Source organism: Ptychodera flava, chromosome 6, assembly GCF_041260155.1.
Source record: "Ptychodera flava strain L36383 chromosome 6, AS_Pfla_20210202, whole genome shotgun sequence".
Taxonomy (NCBI): Eukaryota; Metazoa; Hemichordata; class Enteropneusta; family Ptychoderidae; genus Ptychodera; species Ptychodera flava.
This window is the reverse complement of record NC_091933.1, coordinates 19075772-19097796: the sequence shown is the minus strand read 5'-3', so window position 1 is coordinate 19097796 and position 22025 is coordinate 19075772. Positions and strand designations below refer to the sequence as shown.

The 22025-nt window shown below is 38.4% G+C and overlaps 1 protein-coding gene across 2 annotated transcripts; it reads left to right on the top strand.

Annotated features, from left to right (window-relative positions):
• Positions 1 to 883: 883 nt before the first annotated feature.
• Positions 884 to 21786, top strand: LOC139135058 (apicoplast pyruvate carrier 1-like). Of its 2 annotated transcripts, XM_070702250.1 has the most exons (13): positions 884 to 1229; positions 2729 to 2830; positions 6379 to 6446; positions 6877 to 6998; positions 7345 to 7471; positions 14750 to 14886; positions 15648 to 15768; positions 16297 to 16494; positions 17142 to 17186; positions 17510 to 17664; positions 18525 to 18679; positions 18882 to 18965; positions 19181 to 20209. In XM_070702250.1, the coding sequence occupies exons 1-13, from the start codon at positions 1037 to 1039 to the stop codon at positions 19234 to 19236; spliced, it is 1563 nt and encodes a 520-aa protein (XP_070558351.1). In that variant the 5' UTR covers positions 884 to 1036; the 3' UTR covers positions 19237 to 20209. The 2 variants fall into 2 exon arrangements, with proteins under 2 accessions (XP_070558351.1, XP_070558352.1); XM_070702251.1 differs by lacking the exon at positions 18882 to 18965 and having other exon boundaries at positions 17142 to 17264; positions 19181 to 21786.
• The last annotated feature ends 239 nt before the right edge of the window (positions 21787 to 22025 follow it).

Sequence of the window (22025 nt, the reverse complement as noted above, 5' to 3'; positions counted from 1 at the left end):
ATGCAGTAATGTCAATAAACAATGACTATATGTTTATAGTCAAAGTAAGACTTTGAAGACGCCGTGTGATGTGATATGTGCACGCAATCTAGTTTTTATACCTAAGAAACATGGCAAAATATAATCGATTTGATTTCTGTCAATATTCAAAGAACAGTATTAAAGGACAAGTAACAGAGAGAATATATTCAAAATAATTTGGAACAGTCTGGAAAGCCTATATTACCTAAAAACTGACAACAACCAGACAGTGTATAAATTTTACTGAATGCATTTATCAATATACCTCAGAGGTCTGATGGAATTGAGTGCTTTGTATTTTAATGTACGGCTCAATGTTTAATAATTCATATAAATAAGCTTATATGTAAGCCATGCCATCAAAAGTTTAAAATAGTAAGGTCATAGAACAGTATAGTACTGGCAAAGTTACATCGAAGTACACTTACTCATCCTTGAGATAAAGACAGCTGCATATATTAATTAATAAGGCAAATGACCTTTTATTGCAAAAGAATAAATACAACCAAATCAATGTCTCCATTTTAGCGGGTCTGATTATAGGCATAGGTTATCGGTATTTGGACACGGGTATCTGATCATTGACGCAACACGATCTCAAACTAAAAGTGCATAGACAAAAATCCTACCCATAGTGAAATTGACTCGACTTGCATGGAACATAGACGTGCTACAAAGTGACAGCATGCAGAACTCAACGCTCAGTAGGGTGTACACCCTGCCCAAGTTGAAAGGCACCTTTTGACAAGCTTCCGGCTTGGAGGCAAACTTTGACCGGAGGTGTGCGCGTAAACATCTATGTTTGGCCAGTACATGGCATGCTGGGATTTTTGAGTAATATAATATATTAAATCAACTACCATCAGTGACTGATGATATTTGTCTTGCTGTGCATGTGTGTGGTTGAACCAGGTACCTTTTTCCCTATTATCGATCGCTGACTCAACAACCGGCGACGAGTGTAAACGCTACAAATAAAAGCAAAAACGTTCTGGCAAAACTATTCTGGTCTGAAATGGCTGGAACCAATACTGGTGACATATCGGGATTAACACCTTTTGAGTCCAATGGAGACACCAACTGTGTTTGCATGCCTTTGGAGAGATGGATCAAAAGTTGCTCCACGAATGCAGATAGTAAACGGTTAATCGAGGATGGCAAAGATACAAATCAGCAACAGAGAAGAGCGCTGCTTCTTCATTCAGCAGGTGAGAATATACAAATATTATTGAATTCATTAGACAAAACTGCCACGCTGAAAGAATATAATAGAGCCGACGCCGTCAAACATTGCTTCAAAACTCGAATGAACACTATCAACCCATTGTTCTCCCTATAATTGTTCATGACAATAAAATGAATTGTTATGTTGATGAGTTTTCCTCTCCTTCTTCCTTTATGGCTTTTAAGAGAACAATGCTAAATGAACTGTTTTTAGAACCATGACATGTAACAACATGAAAATGAAACGGCAATTACATCCAGACTAAAGCAAGCTGTAAAAGACCGTGTGAGTACGGAAATCAATTAGACACAATACATTACCAAGTTGTTAAAAATTGTTGAGCAGCAGTTCTGTGTAGAACATTATTAGAACCAGATATAACTAAAAATGCTCACGTATTTCAGCATATATTGCAGTTGTCTATGAATTAACACTTTTGCCACGTTTTCAATTTCATTGAAAGGGTTATGCTCAACATCATGAAAAATGTTCAACACAGATTAATTCCAAAAAGTCATTTAATTCCAAAAGGTCATTAAGTGTATAAATATACAATTAACTGAAATAAAAATACTAAATTTCTTTCACTGCTGCCTTTGCATCACCACTTTATATAGCAAGTTTAACTGCCTTTGGTCAAGTCCTTCAAGTCATGTATGCGAAACTGTAAAATGTATATACAAATTTTAAATTAGCTGACATAAACTTTAAATATCTTTCACTCATACAATATAATTTCTCATGATTATACATACCAAGTTTTATAATATTTTAGAGTCCCTCCAGTTTATATCCCTATTTGGGAATGTTAGTGAAATATGCAAATTTGTAACTTAATAATATAAAATTGCCGAACAATATTCATTAATATTTTATCATAATTCTTCAATGTGCATAGCAGGTTACATCAACTTTGATGGAGTTAATCAATGTATATATTCCCTAATTGGAAACGTTCGTTAAATATATAAATTAGTAATAAAGTAATATCTTTTACAAAATCAATATTGACCTTTTGTAATATAGTATCTACAATCTACATGGCAAGATTCGTGAACTTCTGTCACCTCAATCCACATATACATCTCTAATAATGAAAGTTAGTTAAATACGTAAATTATTAATTAGCTAAAAAAATGCTAAATCACTTCAATAATATTATATCGTAGTACATGTATCTTCAATGTACATAGCAAGTCTTGTCAACTGTGATTAACTAGCCCAAGATATACATGTCTAATTAGGAAAGTTCGTTGAATATCAGAATTAGTAATAAAATGTTCTTAAATATCTAAACCGACTTTAGGTCATTTTAGTTTCTTCAAAGTAATGAATAAGATTTGTCAATTTTGATCAATCAAGATATATATTTAATTAGGACAGTTCGTTATATAGCATTATGCGAGCAACGTGACGTCTGTGCTAGGATCGCGGTTGTGCATGCATTATATACATCTCATGTATTTTTCTCTCCTGTGTCAGCGTTAAACATGTCCAATATTGGTCTGAGGCGCAAAAAATGGCGCGGAATGGTCGCTGTTGTTGGTGGAATATTGATCCATCTTACACTAGGTACAACTTTTGGTAGGTACATTCTTTTGTCTTTCTGATAAGTGTACGAGAGAGTCAACGTTAAATGTGTCCTAAACTGATAAATTATGTTTACTGAAACTCGACCGAAACCAATAAAATTATTTATGACACACAGAAGAATAGCAATCACAAGCTCAATAAATAACTGGAAGTCATATGCAGCAACTCTGCGATGAAATAATCGTTTGTCGTTTATATACATCCTTCTGTGATATACTTTGGGGAACACAATCACTGTCTTTTGAACTTAATGCAATTTTCAGAACACATTAAATGCTTAGGTATAAGCCATCAGTTTGCCAAATAATGTTGATGAATTACTTGGAAAATATTAAGGGGTTATTACACGAAGTTTGGGCGATACCGCGTCATATTCGAGTGATGTGTCCGTATTTTGACGAGTTGCGCCACGAGTCAAAATGCAGACAGATCACGAGAATACGACACGATATCGCCCAAACTTCGTGTAATAACCCCTTTTTTATATATGCATGTTTTGGTTATGACTGTTTTCCTACGGACGTTCCGAAATTAGCGACGAAATCAACTGAAATCGACCTTGCTTGCTCATCGCAGTACTGATAAAAAGTTGGTAGCTAAGGAGTGATGACAACCGTATCATTTCTTGATATTATTCCGCTGTTGGGCCATTCCACTTCAAAGGATGTAAAAATAGGCTGGAGTGTGTAGAATGAGTGTGTTTCGTGTTTTGGAACATGAACTCATCTCTTCGTGAAAGTTATGAGGCCGGCCAAAATCGGGTCAAAATAATCGCGCCGCGCCAACGTTCGATTTCAAACTTGATCGATCAGCTGAGAGTATAAAGCATGCAGCTCTGCGACATCTGTGAATGCACAGTGGATATAATAGCCGTACCAGTCCATTTATCTCCACGAATAATACATGTCGTCAGTCGTCAAATATGCAGAATTTACATGTCTTAGAAAGGAATTTGTGAGCGGATTATTTAGGGAAAACGGTGAAGTGAGTACACTGTAAGCTGCAGCGTCGTAACTCGTTCGTGATTATGTTGCTGTACGAATAAAACATTTCAATGGTGCTTTCATCGTCTGCTCATATATTTTCGTTTCTGGCTTGCCTAAATAGAACTAAATTTCTTTCACAACAACGTAAACGAATGTTTTACTTTTCCTAGCATCTTACATTGTCTCTGAAACCCGCACCGGTGCAACAGGACACCGTCATGACCTGTGAATATCGCTGACAGGTACAAATCGGAAATATAATATGTGCACCTCGTCTGTCGCGAGTATTTTCAGTGCGGTTGGATTTTTGTGGCTCATTTATGGTTGTAAACGATGGTATTTCACCACTCAGATACTTAAATTCGTCAACAAGAAACTTTTCATATAGCGGTTTTGTCAAACGAGATCGTAATCTTCGGCAGCGCAGAGTAGACGAAATGAAAACACTACCGTATGGGACTGGCCGTGAACGACGACAGGTGTCGGGTCGGCAAAACATACACATTTTCAATGCGTTCATTTGTATGTTTTTTGTACAACTGTACTTGTACCTAAGTGCAATGCCCATGAACAGACTGCAAACAACAAACTTTTGACCATAATCACATTCACAATGACGTTTCGGAGTCTCACAAGTCTATTCGCTCAGCATTTTACATGTTGTAAACATCCCAGCGAAGGTCACGCGTACGCGTAGCTGTAAGTAGTTCGGTTACAGTGAAAATATAATTCGTATTTTCCCTAGTTAAATACGGGTTCATATTAGTACCGTCTAAACAATAAGAGAATGGCAATACTGGCATAGTATGTACGATAATCAAAAATATCTCCGTGTGCTTTACGAAGGCAGTGTGTTTTGTTTGTGACCTCCAGACGACATGAACTAAGTTCCATTCCAGTGGGTGTACTGAGAGACAAAGATTCTACATTTTATGAAAGCCGCTGTCATTGTTTATGTGAAAGGCGCCACACAATACAAATTTTGTTACAATGGCAGCAGTTATGCTTTGACCTTCATATCAAGCTGGAGCTAATGCAAGCCTGACCCGAGGTTTTTCTATACTGTGTACGCAATCGGAATTGAAATTGTCCACGGTCGACCGTTTTAGACACCTTTCGTTAAGTCTAACAACATCAGTAACTTGTCATTTGCAATACAATTAGTGAAAAAGTCAAAAGATAGTGACTTTGTCCTTTTAAAGCGCATTGGTCATCGCGCTGCGCATGCTCCTGAGGGCTCCCCCCCCCCGTGTTGAAAACACATCCAAGAATGCCGCACTAGGTTATGGGTTGATTATTATGTTTGCGTATTGCCGATTGTTAAAATGGCGGATGATCTGTCACAAACATACCAACTTACCAAATCTTACATGCAATAAAAGGTCAATTAATCTAAGTTAAATATCTGCTGAATATTGAACAGTAATTACACGCTGGATTGAGATCACGTTTGATCATGATTTTCTTGAATCAGTTGAATGGGGCTCGGCTACTGCTATCGCTCGAGCCATTACCCATACTTATACGCGTGTGTATGTCAACAGACTATCAATGACCGGGCTCTAAGTCTACGACATCGCTGGCAAGAACGAGAGCTTTCATTTCAAGAGGCCCAACAGGAGTACAGTTGACAAAAACGCAAGCTACAGAAATCTACAGCTGGCAGAGCAATGCCCGCTGCAGCAAGAAGCATCTGTTCCATGGTCTGCATGAACGTCCGTGTCAAGAGAACCGGGTATATGGCGCGCTACACTCGGCTGTGGAGAATCCAACTCCAGTACGAAGTTTACCCCGTTGGGGTGCAAACGAGAATTCCGAGTACAGGTATCAAGTCAAGCGAAGGACCTTTCACAGGTCTTCTTGCTATGTCGGGGTTATCTCACTTGAAAGAGGATTCAGATCTACCCGGCAATCAGGAGGTTCAACAATCAAGTTTGCCTAGCACCGGTAGGCCTACACTAGCTAGCCGTTGGATCACTGCCATGACCGTGCACAGGATCTCGCGATGCATCCCTACGTGTAGCCGTGCAATTTTCCAGCAAAATGCCGCGAAAACCCGCTCGTTTTGTCTATTGTTTCCTGTCATTTGACTAAGTTGTTGCCACGTATTACTAGAAGAAGTTAGAAATGGTGATCAACAGTGGGTCATGGGCCAAGTCGTCGCCGGGCCGGTAGGTTGTGGGACCGGATTCTTATATCCGTGTACGTCAACGCGGTGACCGTCTCCCTTATTGCAGTGTACAACAAGCGTGACCGCGCGTGAAACCCATTTGTTCTCTGTGACTGCGTGCAGTAAACTCAGCTGCCGAGTGAAGTGTCTCAATGTTCCTTACATGAGTTAATAATAGAAATACACCACTGAAGTTCGTTTCTGATCTTAATATTTTACTATTCGATGATGTTGAGTCTTACAAAGGTGTTAACAAAGTGGGGGACCGCTCCCACCTCACTCAGATAGAAGTTGAGAAGACTTAAGTTTACCAAAAATCGAGCACGCGCAGCGCGACGACCGCTGCGCTTTAAATAAGCTTTGTTTTCTTCTGGTCTGTATAGGTAACCTATCTCCATACTTAGTCTCATATATTAGGGAACGGAGCAAACCATCCGATCTTACATACGAGGTGAGACACAAGTTTGTGCAACTTTACATTTCAGAAGTAAAATTTCCAGTCTCAGCTGAGGAAGGTGTCATGATTTGTACTGCTTTTTTGCAATTGAAATCAAATGTTTTAAATCAATTTTCTAACTACAGTACAGTTGGACACATCCATCTCGATTCATGTTTACACTTGGACTGGGCAAGATAAAAACGGTGTTTAATTTGGATAAACACACGTCACTGATTGCTTAATTTAAGAGTGTTCCAGAGTTGAAGACCTGGAGTTTTAACATGTGCAGAATAGACGGAAGTGGTCAAATTCGTTATTTGATATTTGTAAGGAATTACTCGTAAGTAAAAGTTATCTCACAAAGCTACAACATTGAATGAGTATTCGAATTATTTCAATAAAATTGTCGTTGAATTTCGCCATTTTCTGACAAAACTTTCAGATGGCAACATGGATATTTGCGACAGCTAACATCATGCAGGGAAGCTTTATGTATTTTGGCGGTCTACTGGGTAAGAAGTTAGGAACACGCGTGACTGTACTCATCGGCAGTAGCATTCAAAGGTGAAAAAGTCCTGCACTTATTTCCTTGCTATGAAAAAACTACAGTTGATTATGAGGATAAACCTGATCGCTTTGAATACGATTCTTTTAAACAGAAGTTTACCCTCATAGGAGGGTAGAAAAATCAAGAGTAGCCAGTAATCAGAAAAAAAAGAGTCGTTGGGATATTTAGATATGCTAGCAGATTAGGATACAGGAGTGTGTAATTATTTCTGAACCTCTGCAAATATGTCGAGATCTTACCATAAAGATATTAAAACGACTATTATTTGCTTACAGATCAGTACCAACATCCTCTGTTTGTCGCATTTACGACGAAGCATTGCTTTTATTTCTATTATTGTAGTGCTGGCGTCCTCTTGACCTATTTCAGCCTCAGGCATTCATTTTACCTGGTAATTATCACATATGGAGTGATGTATGGGTTAGGTGTTGCTTTGGCATATGGAGCAGCAATCACTTGCGGATTGAGGGTAAGAGATGCAGGCGATCCCTTTTTATGTATATAATGTTCCAGCTAAGGCCCAACATGTGGCAATAGAAATCTACACTAACTATATAATAAAACACACAACACAGTGTTGCAGTAAAACACTGGTCATCTGGGGTGCAGGGAATAAGATTCCCAACTCCAGACGCCGGGTAGGGTGGGTGGGTTTTATTGATAACGCATAAACTTGTAAAGCTGAACAAGACTCACGCCGTACAGGCAAACAGATACAAATCACGTGACCAACTATAAAACGTCATCATGAATAATCAGGCTCATTATAATATTATAAGCAGGCTTATACTACTCATAATGTTCCAGCTAAGGCCCAACATGTGGCATAAGAAATCTAGACTAACTATAATAAAAACACACAACACAGTGTTGCAGTAAAACACTGGTCATCTGGGGTGCAGGGAATAAGATTCCCAACTCCAGACGCCAAGGAAAAAACCCCGGGAAAAAAAGGGGGAGAAAAGGGAAGGAAAAAAAATCAAACAAACAAACAAACAAACAACTAACAACAACACCAACTACTACAATCAAAATGTCGGTAAAAGTCGCAGGTGGCTAACATTTTTGGCTACACTTCTGCAAAATTACTCAAGCCATGAGACACCATTTTGGCTACTTGAGTACGTTGACTAAAAGGTCTAGCAAGATAAACTAGTGCTGCCATTGAAGACCAGTCACCTTGTAACTGAATCATTTCAAGAGAGGCTCCACACTGATGAGCAAAGGTAGCCCCTCCACGGCGAAGACTGTGACCTGAATACTGTGATGCATTGTGACCTGTGAGGTTGACCCAATCTTTAAGGGTCTTGGCAAACATAGCATGGCTGATGGGCTGTGTCTTTTGGCCCACTGTAGTAAGAAAAGCTGGGGAATGCACATCAGTTTGGAATTGCCTAAAATGATGCTCTACGGCTGCAACCGCACACAAGGGGGAACCTGGTGTTCGAACTACAGGTACAAGCAAAGTACGTTCGCCAAATTGAATAGTCTTGGTCCATTTGGCTTTAATAACCATGCCCCACTCGAAAATGAAGACATCCGCCCTGGATAGGTGACAATCAACACTGAATTTAGCCCCTGAAGGTGGTACGATATTTGACTTTCTGAAAAAGGTTTGAAAGCCAGTTAAAATGGCAGCCCAATAACCGGAGTTGACTGGCAATAGAACATTCACTTTAGAAAACACCTGCATAAGCATGCTAGGGGTAATCGCTAGTTTTCTTGATGGCTCGTCGCCTAAAAGACGGCGAATACCCTTCAGTGTACATTTGACAATATAAGAATCATGAAAATGTGGATCTGGGTAACCAAGTTCAAGGTGCAGCTTGCGAACTGCACTCAAGTAATTAACTATCGATGAGTACTTCTTGTCCCTCGCAAGGTACACTAAATACAAACAAATAAGTTCTGTTGAAGCTGGAAGCGGGTCCTGTTTTAGTTTCATACAAAACAGCAAGAAGGACTTCCACTGGGACTTACGAGTCGAGGTAGTTGCAGTAGCATCAGTGTTCTGCCTGAAGACACTCCACTCCTGGTATAGCTCTTGCCGAAAATTCTCTGAAAGAAAAAGTCATTATTGTGGCATGGTGAGCGTCTGAAAACGTTGCCACTGATTTGGTTCACACAGGCGAGATAGTGCATCAGCAATATTGTTGTCGGCACCTTTGATATGACGGGCGGTAATATGAAAATTGTTAGTAGCTGACAACCAGAACAATTCACGTAGCCAGTCCATAGCAATGACATTGTGACATGTTCCCTATTGATAAAGGCGATTGTTTGCGTATTGTCTGAATAAATAACAACATGTTGATTTTCCCACTCGCTAGACCATTTCCTTGCCGCAAGCAAAATGGGAAACAGCTCTAAATAATTGATATTACTTGAAACTTCAGTCGGAACATGAACTCGGTTCCACCAAGGCAATTCTCTGATCTCACTTGGTTGAGGGACAGCATCAGGATGCCACGCCCCTGCTACCCAGTTACCCTGGAAATATACCCCATAACCTGAAAATGAGGCATCAGTCTGTAAAACACACTGTGGTAATGGTTCATTACGGATGATTTTTGCTTTGCCATTGAAGTTTGTAGCAAAGTCTAACCACCACTGTAAGTCTTTCCGAAACTCTTTACTAATTCTAATCTTGTGATGAGGACGTTTGAGTTTGTTCATCAAATCAATGATACGTCTCGTAAATGTACGACCACCTTTGACAACGGTAGCGGCAAATGACAAAATACCGACAAGCGATTGCAAATGTCTTTTAGTTAGCTTGCGTTTTGAAGACACAATAGTTAACTCTGACTTCAGTCTGGCTAGCTTATCTTGAGGTAGCCTAACCTCCATTGCAATTGAGTCTAGTTCGATACCTAAAAATGTAATAATCTGTGCAGGTCCGCGCACCTTGGACCAACTGATATCGAAACCCAGATAACGTAAAAGACGAATCAGTGTACGTTGTGCTTGTAAGCAATCATGTACGATTGCTGATGAGAAGGAAATCGTCTAAATAGTTCACAATAGTAAAACCACGTTTTCTCATCATACGTGCGATGGAGTTCGAGACGCGAGTGAAAATACTAGGTGCACAGGAGAGACCAAAGCAAAGACAATTGTCAATGTAATATAGGTATTGCTTAGCATCATGAGGTCCGAACATCCATTTGAAGCCTTGCAAAGTGCGATGCTTGGGGTGTACAGGTATAGACCTGTACGCCTTTGAAATGTCCACAATAGCAAAATAACAATTTTTGGACATACTGTCCATCACATTGTCGATCGAGCTGTAGCTGGTTTTTGGCGGAGACATGTGATCGTTGATTGATTTGCCTAATGGTCGAGAGCAGTCTGTTATAGGCCTATAATCATCAGAGTCTTTTTTGGGGACAGCCCCATAGGCGTGCACACAATGGGGTTTCTGTGACCCCTGACATGTAATTTTCCCTTGTTCAAGTTCGGACAAAAGGAGTTTGTCCAGCTTAGGTTTGACTTCTGCATTGATGGCTGATTTGTAATTGTCACACTCGCAGCTTTCGATGTGATTGGTATCATCCACTATCTTAAAGCCATGCCGAATGCCGTCAAGTAAAAATTCTTTGTCTGGGTCGTCGGCTAGTTCATTTTCCCAAGCGTGGGTATTCAGCTGAGACCATGGTAATGTATAGCGTTGAGAATCATCGACTACGTTAGCGTTCACTGTTGGCGGAACCTTAGTGTCAAAGTGTTCACACAAAGTAGCATTTTTTGTAACTCCAGACGGGATGTACAACACAGCGGTGTTGTCAAGGTCATCAAGACAGTGCTTTTGAAAGTCATTTCCGTTCTGACAAGCAGACTTGACTTGGCTTGAATTATCACAGAGTGTTCACTTATCAGTCTTTTTCTTGCTCTCCACCGTTTTCTTGGTATATGTTGTACAATCATCTTTTCGGTGACCGTGTTCGCTACTTAGCAGGCAAACATGGGCATAACGACATTGGGATGAGTTGCAAATCCCGGTGTTGAAGCGTATACAAGCGTTTGTTTTGTCGTCTTTCTTTCCCGAGGGGGATTCTTTCCCTTTACGAGTACGAAATCGTGCGAGAGTGTCACTTGGGCCAAAAGCGACGTTGTTAGCATCTGAATTTGAAGGCCCCCATTTGGCACCTGTACACTCGAGGTCGTCACGGTACGTGTTGTCATATAACATGCAGGCACTGGCTTTGTATTTATTTGCTTTACTGGCGATGAAAGCAAGGTGCTGAACGTAGCCCCGAATTTCGTCTGATTTCTGGTCGACCAGAATACTTAGGGACTGGTCAGTTTCTTCAGCCTGGGGGGGGCCGGTGGATTCATGGGGGGGGTCACCCTGTTTTTGACTTTGGTGATAGGGGGGGTCACCATGTTTTTGAAATGCCCAATAGGGGGGGTCATTGTGTTTTTGAATTTTGAAACAGGCTCATCATTGCCTAAATGCTAGTGTCAGCCACAAATTTCATCATTCAGTTGTATTTTTCGGCGCGCCCTTCGGGCGCGTAACTTTAATAATCAGTCATATTTTTCAGCACGCCCAACTTTAACATATCAAGCATACATACATCAGAGATATCTGTATGTTCAATATTTTTCAGCGTGCTCTTCAAGCTCATTACTTTAATATATCAGACATTTTTCAGCATGCCCTTCAGGTGCATGACTTTAATATACAAGGCATATATATCAGAGATATCAGGATGTTTCATATTTTTCGGCGCGCCCTTCGGGCGCAATACTTTAAAAAATCAGAGATATCTTGATGTTTGCTAAGTGAAAGTGTACCATTATGAAATCTGCATTTCATATGAAAAGGATGACAAATTCCTGATACTTTTCTGTTCTCTCTATGAGAATTCAGTATGAGAAAGCAACATGCACAAATATTTCACAATATATATTTGATACAGTGACTTATTTTAGGGATAGAAAAATGACAAGATATCTTTCCTTCTCATTGATGCAATTATTTTCCTTTGTGTCACAGGTTTTCTGTAGAAAGATGCTTTTTATGAACAAAATAACAGTTAAAAAAGGCAGTTTTTGTCATTATTAGCTGTGCTTTTATGGTTTCAATGTTACAAGAGAAGGTCCTCTCAGACACTGTACACATCAGATTTGGCTAAAAAAGCTCTCTATGGCTCCTCAGGAGATTTAATTGGATGGTTGGCAAGTCTTAACACCCATCAAAGTTTTTGATTCACTGCTTTTTCCTCTTTGATATTAATGATTGTCATCCATTTCTGTACAACAGTTCAGGACATCTGGTTAAGCATAGAAAGTGTGAAATACATTCACAGCTCGTTCAAAATACAGCTCATTCAAAATGTACTGTATTCAAACTTTAAGATTGACACTTTGAAATTCCTATCTTACAACTGACATGTCAACAATTTCATTAAAACATAGAATGACTATTTAAAATATGAATATATGTAAAATGTAAAATATAATATATATATGATATATATATGTATATATATATATATATATATATATATATATATATATATATATATATATATATATATATATATATATATTTATGTCCACCTTTTGTTTTACCTATGTCGGCGCCGGGGGGGGGGGTCACCCTTTTTTGAAATTTGGAATAGGGGGGGTCACCCTGTTTTCAAAATTTGGAATAGGGGGGGTCAGCCACTTTTTGACGTCGGCAAAAAATAATCCACCGGCCCCCCCCCCAGGCCGAAGAAACTGACCAGTCCCTTAAAATCTTCATATTTCCTTCCCAGAATTGAGCCCAAGTGATTTCATCAAACCCTTTCGCTGGTTTGCCGTTTTCAAGGCGAATGAATTCATGAGGCCGTGGTACAGATCGACGTTTTGGCGCGAAAGTTGTAGCATTGCAAATGTTACTGAATTTTGATAACTCACCAGCGTCGCTTTTCGATGACGTTGGAAGGCGACTCAGTAACTGTTCTATGTTATCCAGTTCCTGTAGTGAGGGCACATCACTTTGTGACTGATTCTGACCTTTCTCCCTTTTGCTGGGGTTCATGTTCTCAACGTCGACACGGTTGGCCGACGCGCCAAATTTGTCATCGATGGCTGAAGTTTTGGCGGGCTGAGCTGCGGTCGAACCGACTGATGGTGGATAACCCGTTTTCTCCATCTTCCTGGATCTAGGTGTACTCGCCTCATCGGTAGTCTGTAAGGAAGTAACCGCCTCACGTACTAGACAGCGTTGTCCAGGCAAAATATCCAAGTCACGAAGATCTTGTTCTTGTATCGCTCTCAAAGTTCGGAAGGTAGTGAAGCCATTCCGAACGAGGCATGCGATGGTATCTTCAGAAAGACCAAATTCATCCTTTGCAAGTTTCTCCATTCGTGTCAGTTCCGATTCAATCGGTTGAGCTGCCTCTGATGACGATGGCTTCGTTACTCTTCGACGACTCATGGCAATTTTTGTTGTCATTTTAGCTTATTGATAACGCATAAACTTGTAAAGCTGAACAAGACTCACGCCGTACAGGCAAACAGATACAAATCACGTGACCAACTATAAAACGTCATCATGAATAATCAGATCATTATAATATTATAAGCAGGCTTATACTACTCATAAGTGGTTATACATACGTCAGGAGCAAGATCCTGACAACACACTTTAAATACTAGGTGATTGAGGAGTAGGAACTGCGCTCACTTTTACAGGAAAGAACCCCCACTAGGAGGGAAATAAGAACACAACGTCGAAAAAATTAAGTACAATGAAAGTCCACCCTTTCAGCCTCTTTTTGAGCGTGCAGGCAAAACCGAACAGGGCATTTCAATGATACAGGCGTTTGTCTCTACCCTACGGAAGTATGAACACAAAGGCAAGGATTCCCCAAAAATCTCAACCACTTTCAGGTTATTAAGGTAAAGACGTTCGGATCTTGCTATCAGCAGACTGGGTATTGGCTACCAAGTAGTGAGGGCCTGGTCCGTTTCTTAATCCTGAGGGGGGGGGGGGCGATGGATTAGTTTTTGCTGACATCAAAAAGTGGCTGACCCCGATTTCAACTTTTGAAAACAGAGTGACCCCCACGATATATATATATATATATATATATATATATATATATATATATATATATATATATAAACACAAATTACTTCCAAAGTACAAAGTAATAATATTCGTTACTTAAGATTTTTGCATTATTATATTATCCATAGCTCTACACTCTCATTTATTGTTGGGACGTATCATTCTATTTCTAGGTGAGGTTATAATTTTTGCTTTGGAAGCGACATTTTCAATCCAACTGGGGCAATTGTTTAACAGCGTACATTTGTCAGCATTATCAATACGCACGTACATACATACATACATACATACATACATACATACATACATACATACATACATACATACATACATACATACATACATACATACATACATACATACATACATACATACATACATACATACATACATACATACATACATACATACATACATACATACATACATACATACATACATACACACACATACATACATACATACATACATACATACATACATACATACATACATACATACATACATACATACATACATACATACATACATGCATACATACATACATACATACATACATACATACATACATACATACATACATACATACATACATACATACATACATACATACATACATATGAACACGGTGATACTGATTAACCCTTTCGATTATGCTTATGTTACCCACTCTTATAGTGGTTTCCGAAGCATAAGGGCGTCATTACTGGTTTAATAGTGGCTGGGTACGGTGGCGGTGCCTTTATATTCAACCAAGTGCAGACTGCATATATAAATCCTCAAAATCTCTCGCCGACAGAGAGGCTCTCCGGAAAGTGAGTATCCAAGCCACTTTTGTCTACTCATTCTGTCGTCGCTTCAACCTAGAATATTTTTGAAAGGGAATCATATTGTCCACTATCGGAAATACTTTATAGAAATTCAAAATTTGTTATCTAAGATAAAGCAATTATTGTAGGACAAAAGATTTCTGACATATATGAAGATAATCGCAATCATACCAATCCATAATCCAATAACACTAGGTCAAAATTTGTAAGACAATAGTTGTAAACATAGACACAAAACAGCACAGAACAGACAAACACGATTGGAACTAATTTGGGATAATTGGATTTTCATATTTTTCAAATTTCGCAAAAGTGTTAGGTGCCGTATAGCTGAATGTTCCAATATTACAATTTATTCATAAAACAAGTGTGTAATGTAAAAAGAAAAGCGGATGAGATTACATTTGTAGATTAAATCGGTATTACTTCACCACCCAATTATCCCAAATTAGTTCCAATCGTGTTGACAGTAAATAGACGGTACAAACAAAGTCAAATTCATGAAAGAAAGATATATGGACCTCTGGCCAAAAGACCAAGAAGTGATGTCAAGTGAAGACTCAGATATAGCAAAATTTTTATGCAGAAATTTTAGCAAAACGGAATTCGCAAATCTTAGCCATTAAAAGGTGACATACAAATTTTAGGCAATAAGCATGTCATCAGAAATGGCACTATAACTATTACGAAAATGCAAGTCTGTTTAAAGGCAATAACAACCTACATGTAACCTACTTCTCGAACAGATATTTTGACCAAAAGGAAATATTAGATAGAACACCGACATGTTTTTTGTTACTTGGCGGTTGCTACATAGTTCTCCAACTAATTGGGACGCTGTTCGTGGTCGACCCTCCGGAAAAGGAAGTAAGCATAGTTATGTGTACTTGTCGTGCTCTTAGAGTATCCACGAGAAATTAATCTTCTAATCAACAATGCGATATTTTTTATTCTTTTCATCAAACTAAGGGAACAGGAAGTTGTATTTAAAGGAATTTGGGATTTCATTTATCTCCTCAAATAATTTGTCGGCAAAAGATTAGGCAATATTATGAGCCTTTGATGTTGCACTAAAGGAGATTGTTTTATGAATTACGTGCACTGATGTATTAAGATAAACAATCCCTGATAAATTCCTTTAATAGTATTTCAAAAATTAATAGCTAATTAATATACACTAGTGGGAAGTCAAACATTAGTTGCAAGAAACAGTTACTTATTCTCAAACAATTATTAGTATCAATTATTTATTTGCACCATGTCTGAAATACTCGTAGATTGTTTCGAAGAATCTTTATACTTTTATTTTCGTTCTTACCATAATAGGTGTATATGCTTCAGTACAAAAAATTATTTCCCCTTCATCTCTGAATAATTTTCTGATTCCGTTCTAAGATTTTATCTCAGCAAAGCGAGAATCAATCTAAAAGACTATTCCCTCTACCCGATGAGGAAAGAGAAGAAATTGACTCGAGGTGTAGTGGCAGTAATTTGAACTCGAGCGCAGTTGTTAGAACCAGGGCATTCTGGACAATGTGGTTCACGTTTGTTCTCAACAAAGAAACCGAAATCTTTGTCACCTCTTTGTACAAGGTGAGGTTTTATTAACGATATATGTAACTCTTTACTTTGCCCATATGATGTTTGTTTACGTGAAGGTAAAACAATATCCTTACACGTTTTTGTCTAAAAGCCTACAAAAAATTGGAGACTTCCATCTCTCGGATCATCTCCCCTCAATCCTTACCAACAAACATCTATATATCCCAATCAATCTACCAAACTTTCCGTTGATGGTCACTGTTTCAATATTGTTGTCGTTTGGGGATCATGTAAGACATAACGTAATTCCGACATATATTTGTATTCTTTCTTGCATTTTAATAAAGACCACAAAACTTGTTTTAAAAAAAACATGAAGAACAACATATATTTATTATCCTTCAATATCATTCGTTAACAAAAAAAGCAAATAGAACTCAAGTCGATGTGATCGACGAACGAAAACCATCTTAAACACTGTAAATATTTTCTCACCGGCTATGTTGTGAGGGTCGTGACAGCATAAGTATTGTAACTTGATTTTTACCTGCCGAATTTACTGTTTTGTGAAGTCTAACGCAAGTTTCAATTGGAGCTGGATAAAGCTTCGTAAATGGCGTTATTCGGGCTATAATCACATATAAAGGGCAATTACCTTTAATTTATTTTGACCTATCCCGGATTCTATTTAACTTCAGGTGTTTGGGCAGAACTTCATCCATGATGATCACTTCTTATCTCGGGTAGGTTCTTTTGCATCGGTTTTCGACTGTCTTGGTCGTGTATTTTGGGGGTACCTGGGTGACAGATTTTCCTTCCGTGTAAGTATGAGATCAAACGTCTGCTCTTCTCTGACATTTTATGTAAATTCTTAGAGCTTTTTCATTGATAAGATAACAGTGGGAGCATGTGTGGAGAGAGAGAGAGAGAGAGAGAGAGAGAGAGAGAGAGAGAGAGAGAGTGTGTGTGTGTGTGTGTTATGTGTTACAGTATATGGGAGAATATAATCGTTCTCAATTTATTGGTACTCAATGCAAATAATTGATAATTATCTCTTCGGTCACAGGATGCAATGCTAGGTTTATGCACGTTTAGTGTTGCATTCCTGGTAACATTTATAGCCACTGAAGAAGCCGGAAAAGCAATGTTTGCTATATGGGTGTGTGCCATATTCTTCACATTGTCTGGAAATTTTGCACTTTTTCCAATGGCAACGGCAAGGTATGTGACTTGCGACATAAGATACCACTTCTATAAATTAAAGCATCTACGCAATAATTAGCTAAGCGTATTGAAGCAACAGCACCTTTTTATGCAACTACTGCTATTGGCGTTTCATAAACTTGTTTGCTCCATTTAGACAGTCTGTCTGGGGAATCGTTATCAGATGCATTGATTTTCAGATTTTACACTCTTTGATATAGATGAAAATATACGCAAGAAAAGCCATATTTGGTCTACAGATAATAGTCTGTAAGTAACAATGACACCGGTTTTTTCGTTGGATGTTGTGTAGTTGTGAAAAATATGATTCCTAAACAAGAGTTGCATATGAATCAGTGTTAGCCATAGTTATGTCATCTCAAACTTAAAAAGAGAGAAGGTGTCAATCGTAACCTCCTACTTACAACTCTTGGTAGAGCTCAGCCTGATTTTGCCTTTCTGACAGTTAAGTCACCACTGGTGTATTTAATGATCAAGCAGGGGGAGGCAGTGATATAAAGACCAATCATATACTGTCTCACCCTTCTTTCCTAGGAACGACAACCACTTAGATAAATTTCCACGGATAACTACGATACGATGAGTGCACGTTTACCAGTACAGCAAATCGAAAGTGTAGTCGTACGCGTCAGGCCGTATTCAACGGGACTTTAGGTCGTTGGCACTGTCAGCAACACGCTCACTGCCGACAATGTATGCATAGAGAGTTTATATGTGTCGGGTTTATTTACCTAAACTGATAGATTGACTTTACAGACGTCGTGTGAATTATTCATATAGGATCAATCATTTGCATTTGAACGCCTACCTGATCTATACATGTAGAGAATAGAATGCATGTCTCCGTTTCATTTCAGGTCCTTCGGTGAAGAAAACGCCGGACCAAATTATGGCATTTTGTATACTGCAGTAATGGCATCGTCAGTATCAGGAACATTATTTATTAGCACACTGTCTAAACGCATCGGATGGATTGGTCTTTTTAATTTTTGTGCAGGATGTTCACTTGCTGGTTAGTACGATAGGAAATAATTTGCTTAATTGAGTAAACGCAAACGACGTAGTACACTGCTTAAAGCGGAATTCATTTGCACCATGATAAAGGCATTGAACTTTCAAAATATTTCATGAAACATTAGAAATAGTTGGGTATTCTTACAAAATGCAAAATTGCTTCTCTTGAGATTTATATTACTTGAACTCACGTTCTACAGGTATCCAACAGCAATGGATGCAGTGCAACTTATACTCCAAACACGTTATTGTGGTCAAGCTCTTAATTCAGATCCGTTTTTACGGTCAGTTACAATTTTACTAAAACACATCACATATAAACTATACATAAGTTTCACATATGATTAGTGTGTAAATGCTTTTTTTTCAAAACTTGGAAAATTGACGTGTAAATGCATGCAACTTGGCATACATTCAGCATTACATTTATACCCTTTTTGAACATCAAACGAAATATGGGCGAATTAAACAAAATGCTGAATTGACTTTCCTCCAACAGGTGGTATAATAATCTTTACGTTCAACATGAAGACACCGAAAGGAAAAGATATATAAGAAGACAGAATATGTGTTTTCTTTCATTTGATGAAGTGCTTCCCCCGACCATGGATTTGAACTTAGACTTTTATCACCATTAATGTGACGATATCTGGTGAATCCTCTGATGTGGAACATAAAGTATCAGCCTTTATGGTGTTGCAAGTCATAAACTCTGTGGTTATAACCTTAACTAATTCAAATAGGGCGACCCAAGTATCATAACAAAACAAACATTTCCCATTTTCTTTGTTGTGTCAGATCCCCGAAAAGTTGGCTTTTGCAGTTTAACAAAAATGGGAGATCATGGCAGTGTTCAGGACATGTCCTTTTATTTTGTTGCAGAAAATATGATGTTTATCGTTAATTCTAACATGCTAGACGAACCATATGCTAAGTAACATACTTTTGCGATATTGTCGATAGTCCGTTGCCGTCCTGGCTACGTATGGGGACCAGGAGACCGGTTGTCAACTTGCGGAAGCAGGATTAAAAATAAGCAAATTGCGTACTTGTGCTGAGTACACGAAAACATGATTTCATCATTTATATGTCACTGTATTCCGTAGCCAAAGGTTAATACGAGCTAAATAAATAAATAAATAGTAAACCGTAGAATGGTATCAGCTATGGAGAGTACGGTTTTCGAAAGAAAAATCGAATCATCTTGCCAATCGCGATCCAGTCTTTTACACGTCGTAGCTCCCCTGCATGGTCACGTCAGCCGTATTTTGACATTGGTTCAACGTTATGAAAGTGATTTCAAACTTAAATAATTTCCCTGTTATCGTTTTCCCCCAACTAGAGTCAGTGAATTCACTTAGTAAATTCAGTGGCATTAGCCCTTTGTTAACGAATGAACATAACATAGTTACGCTGATGGCCAAAATGATCGGATGTAAACAATGCTTGAATAAATGAGCTCTCTACAGCTGATGAATACAGAAATATGTCGAGCAAAGTCATACTTTTCCTAACTATTTTCAATTGAAAACGGTTTGAAGTAATTTGAATAATTGGATCTACATATTTTCAAATTTCTCAAAAGCGTTAGGTGCCCCTATAGCTGAATGTTTCAGTATTACAAATTACTCATAAACACGATTGGAACTAATTTTGGATAATTGGATAGTGAAGTAATGTCGATTTAATCTACAAATGTAATCTCATCTGCTTTCCTTTTTACATTATACACTTTTTATGAGTAATGTGTACAATTGCAACTTCAGCTCTAGGGTACCTAACACTTTGAGAAATTTGAAAAATATGAAAATCCAATTACCCCAAATTAGTTCCAATCGTTTTCATAGAAACAAGTATGTAACTTGAAAAGAAAAGCAGATGAGTTTACATTTGCAGATTAAACCAACATGACTTCACCATCCAATTATCCCAAATTACTTCAAATCGTGTTATTGGGTTTCATACAAATTGCGGTCATTGACATATTATAAATAGATTATCCTATGCCATCATGTTTGGTCTTCTTATCACTCGTCACGATGTGGGCCGCAGCCTGCATCCTCACCCACGGCAATACGGCCTAACGAAGGGGTGATAACGTCGAATGACCTCATTATATTTCCTATAGCTTATCATATATATTGTACAACCTTGACATTATTTGTCCTACCTTGGTGTCCCTCTACCTATAAATTTTTAAAGCATACATCTTTCTGTTGATGACATTTTCCGTACTAAATTTCTATTAGTGTCACTTTAAGCTGGCTGCAGCTTTTGATCAATTTCAACGCCAGAAATATGAACTACGAGCATTGAATCAAACATACAAAACTAGTGCATTATCTTTGTGCAGTGATGTCAGAAATGTAATTTCTGTTCTCGTGTTCCAAATGAAAACAATAAACGCTAACAAAACCAGTTTTAACAATGAAACGCTTACGATTTACGACAGTTATTTGCTACGTACACCAATACCAACGGGAAATGTTTACAACAATGATAAATGATCAAATATGTACCAGTTGAGGTTATCAGGAGTCATTAGAGGTCATTAGAGTTGGTTTCTCACTGTGTTTTTGAAGGATCGTAAATGTTTGGTACTTAGCGCACCAAGAAGAAGAACACGAGACAGTACAGGCTATTTCACAAGAAAAGATTAGCGAAAATAGTTGAATTATTGATGCGCAGCAATCTTTCTTTGTCGCAGCAAGTTTTGCCTTATGGGTGAAATCCTACCTTGACATGTCAGCTAATTTTTGCATACTTCCTGTACATACAGTTTCTCATTGTACCAATCTCAGCTCAAATGTTGTGGTTGCAACGCTAATGATCGTAGCTTGCAAATCTTGTTATTTTGTTAGCTTCTTTTGGATATCAACATGACAATTTGCTAAAGTTTCCAATATATGTTTTCTAAGTAGTCTCAATTGCAGGCACCTGTCATTTATTCGTTGACTTTAATTGACATACTATGTATTTCCTATGGCGCTAGACCACGTAGTCGCTTCCTGTATCGTTGCGATGATAGTTCCTGTGAAAATTAATGCCAATCTCTTTGTTTGAAGAGATCAGGTACAACTGCTACAGGTGAGACCACGGGTTTGAAGTAGTTTAGTGAGAGCAGCACAAAATCGCATGAGCTCGGCCGGTCGTGATGTAATTGACCCGTAATCGATTGAGTTATGAGACCCATCTCAAGTGTACTCGTGAGTAGGCCTTTAAATTTGCAAGATCTTAATTCAGAGCGCTATTTTGCCCTTGGCTCAAGCTTTCCATGGACCGATCGAACGAAACTTTGACCAGTGTACAACCTAAGGTTACCATAATCGTACATCATTCATCAG

What these genes read in the sequence shown, in the direction of transcription:
- LOC139135058 (XM_070702250.1), top strand. Translation starts at nt 1,037, where the DNA reads ATGGCTGGAACCAATACTGGTGACATATCGGGATTAACACCTTTTGAG. An exon ending in TTTCCAATGGCAACGGCAAG is followed by an intron (nt 17,665 to 18,524) that starts GTATGTGACTTG and finishes GTTTCATTTCAG; the next exon opens with GTCCTTCGGTGAAGAAAACG. An exon ending in AATTCAGATCCGTTTTTACG is followed by an intron (nt 18,966 to 19,180) that starts GTCAGTTACAAT and finishes TTCCTCCAACAG; the next exon opens with GTGGTATAATAATCTTTACG.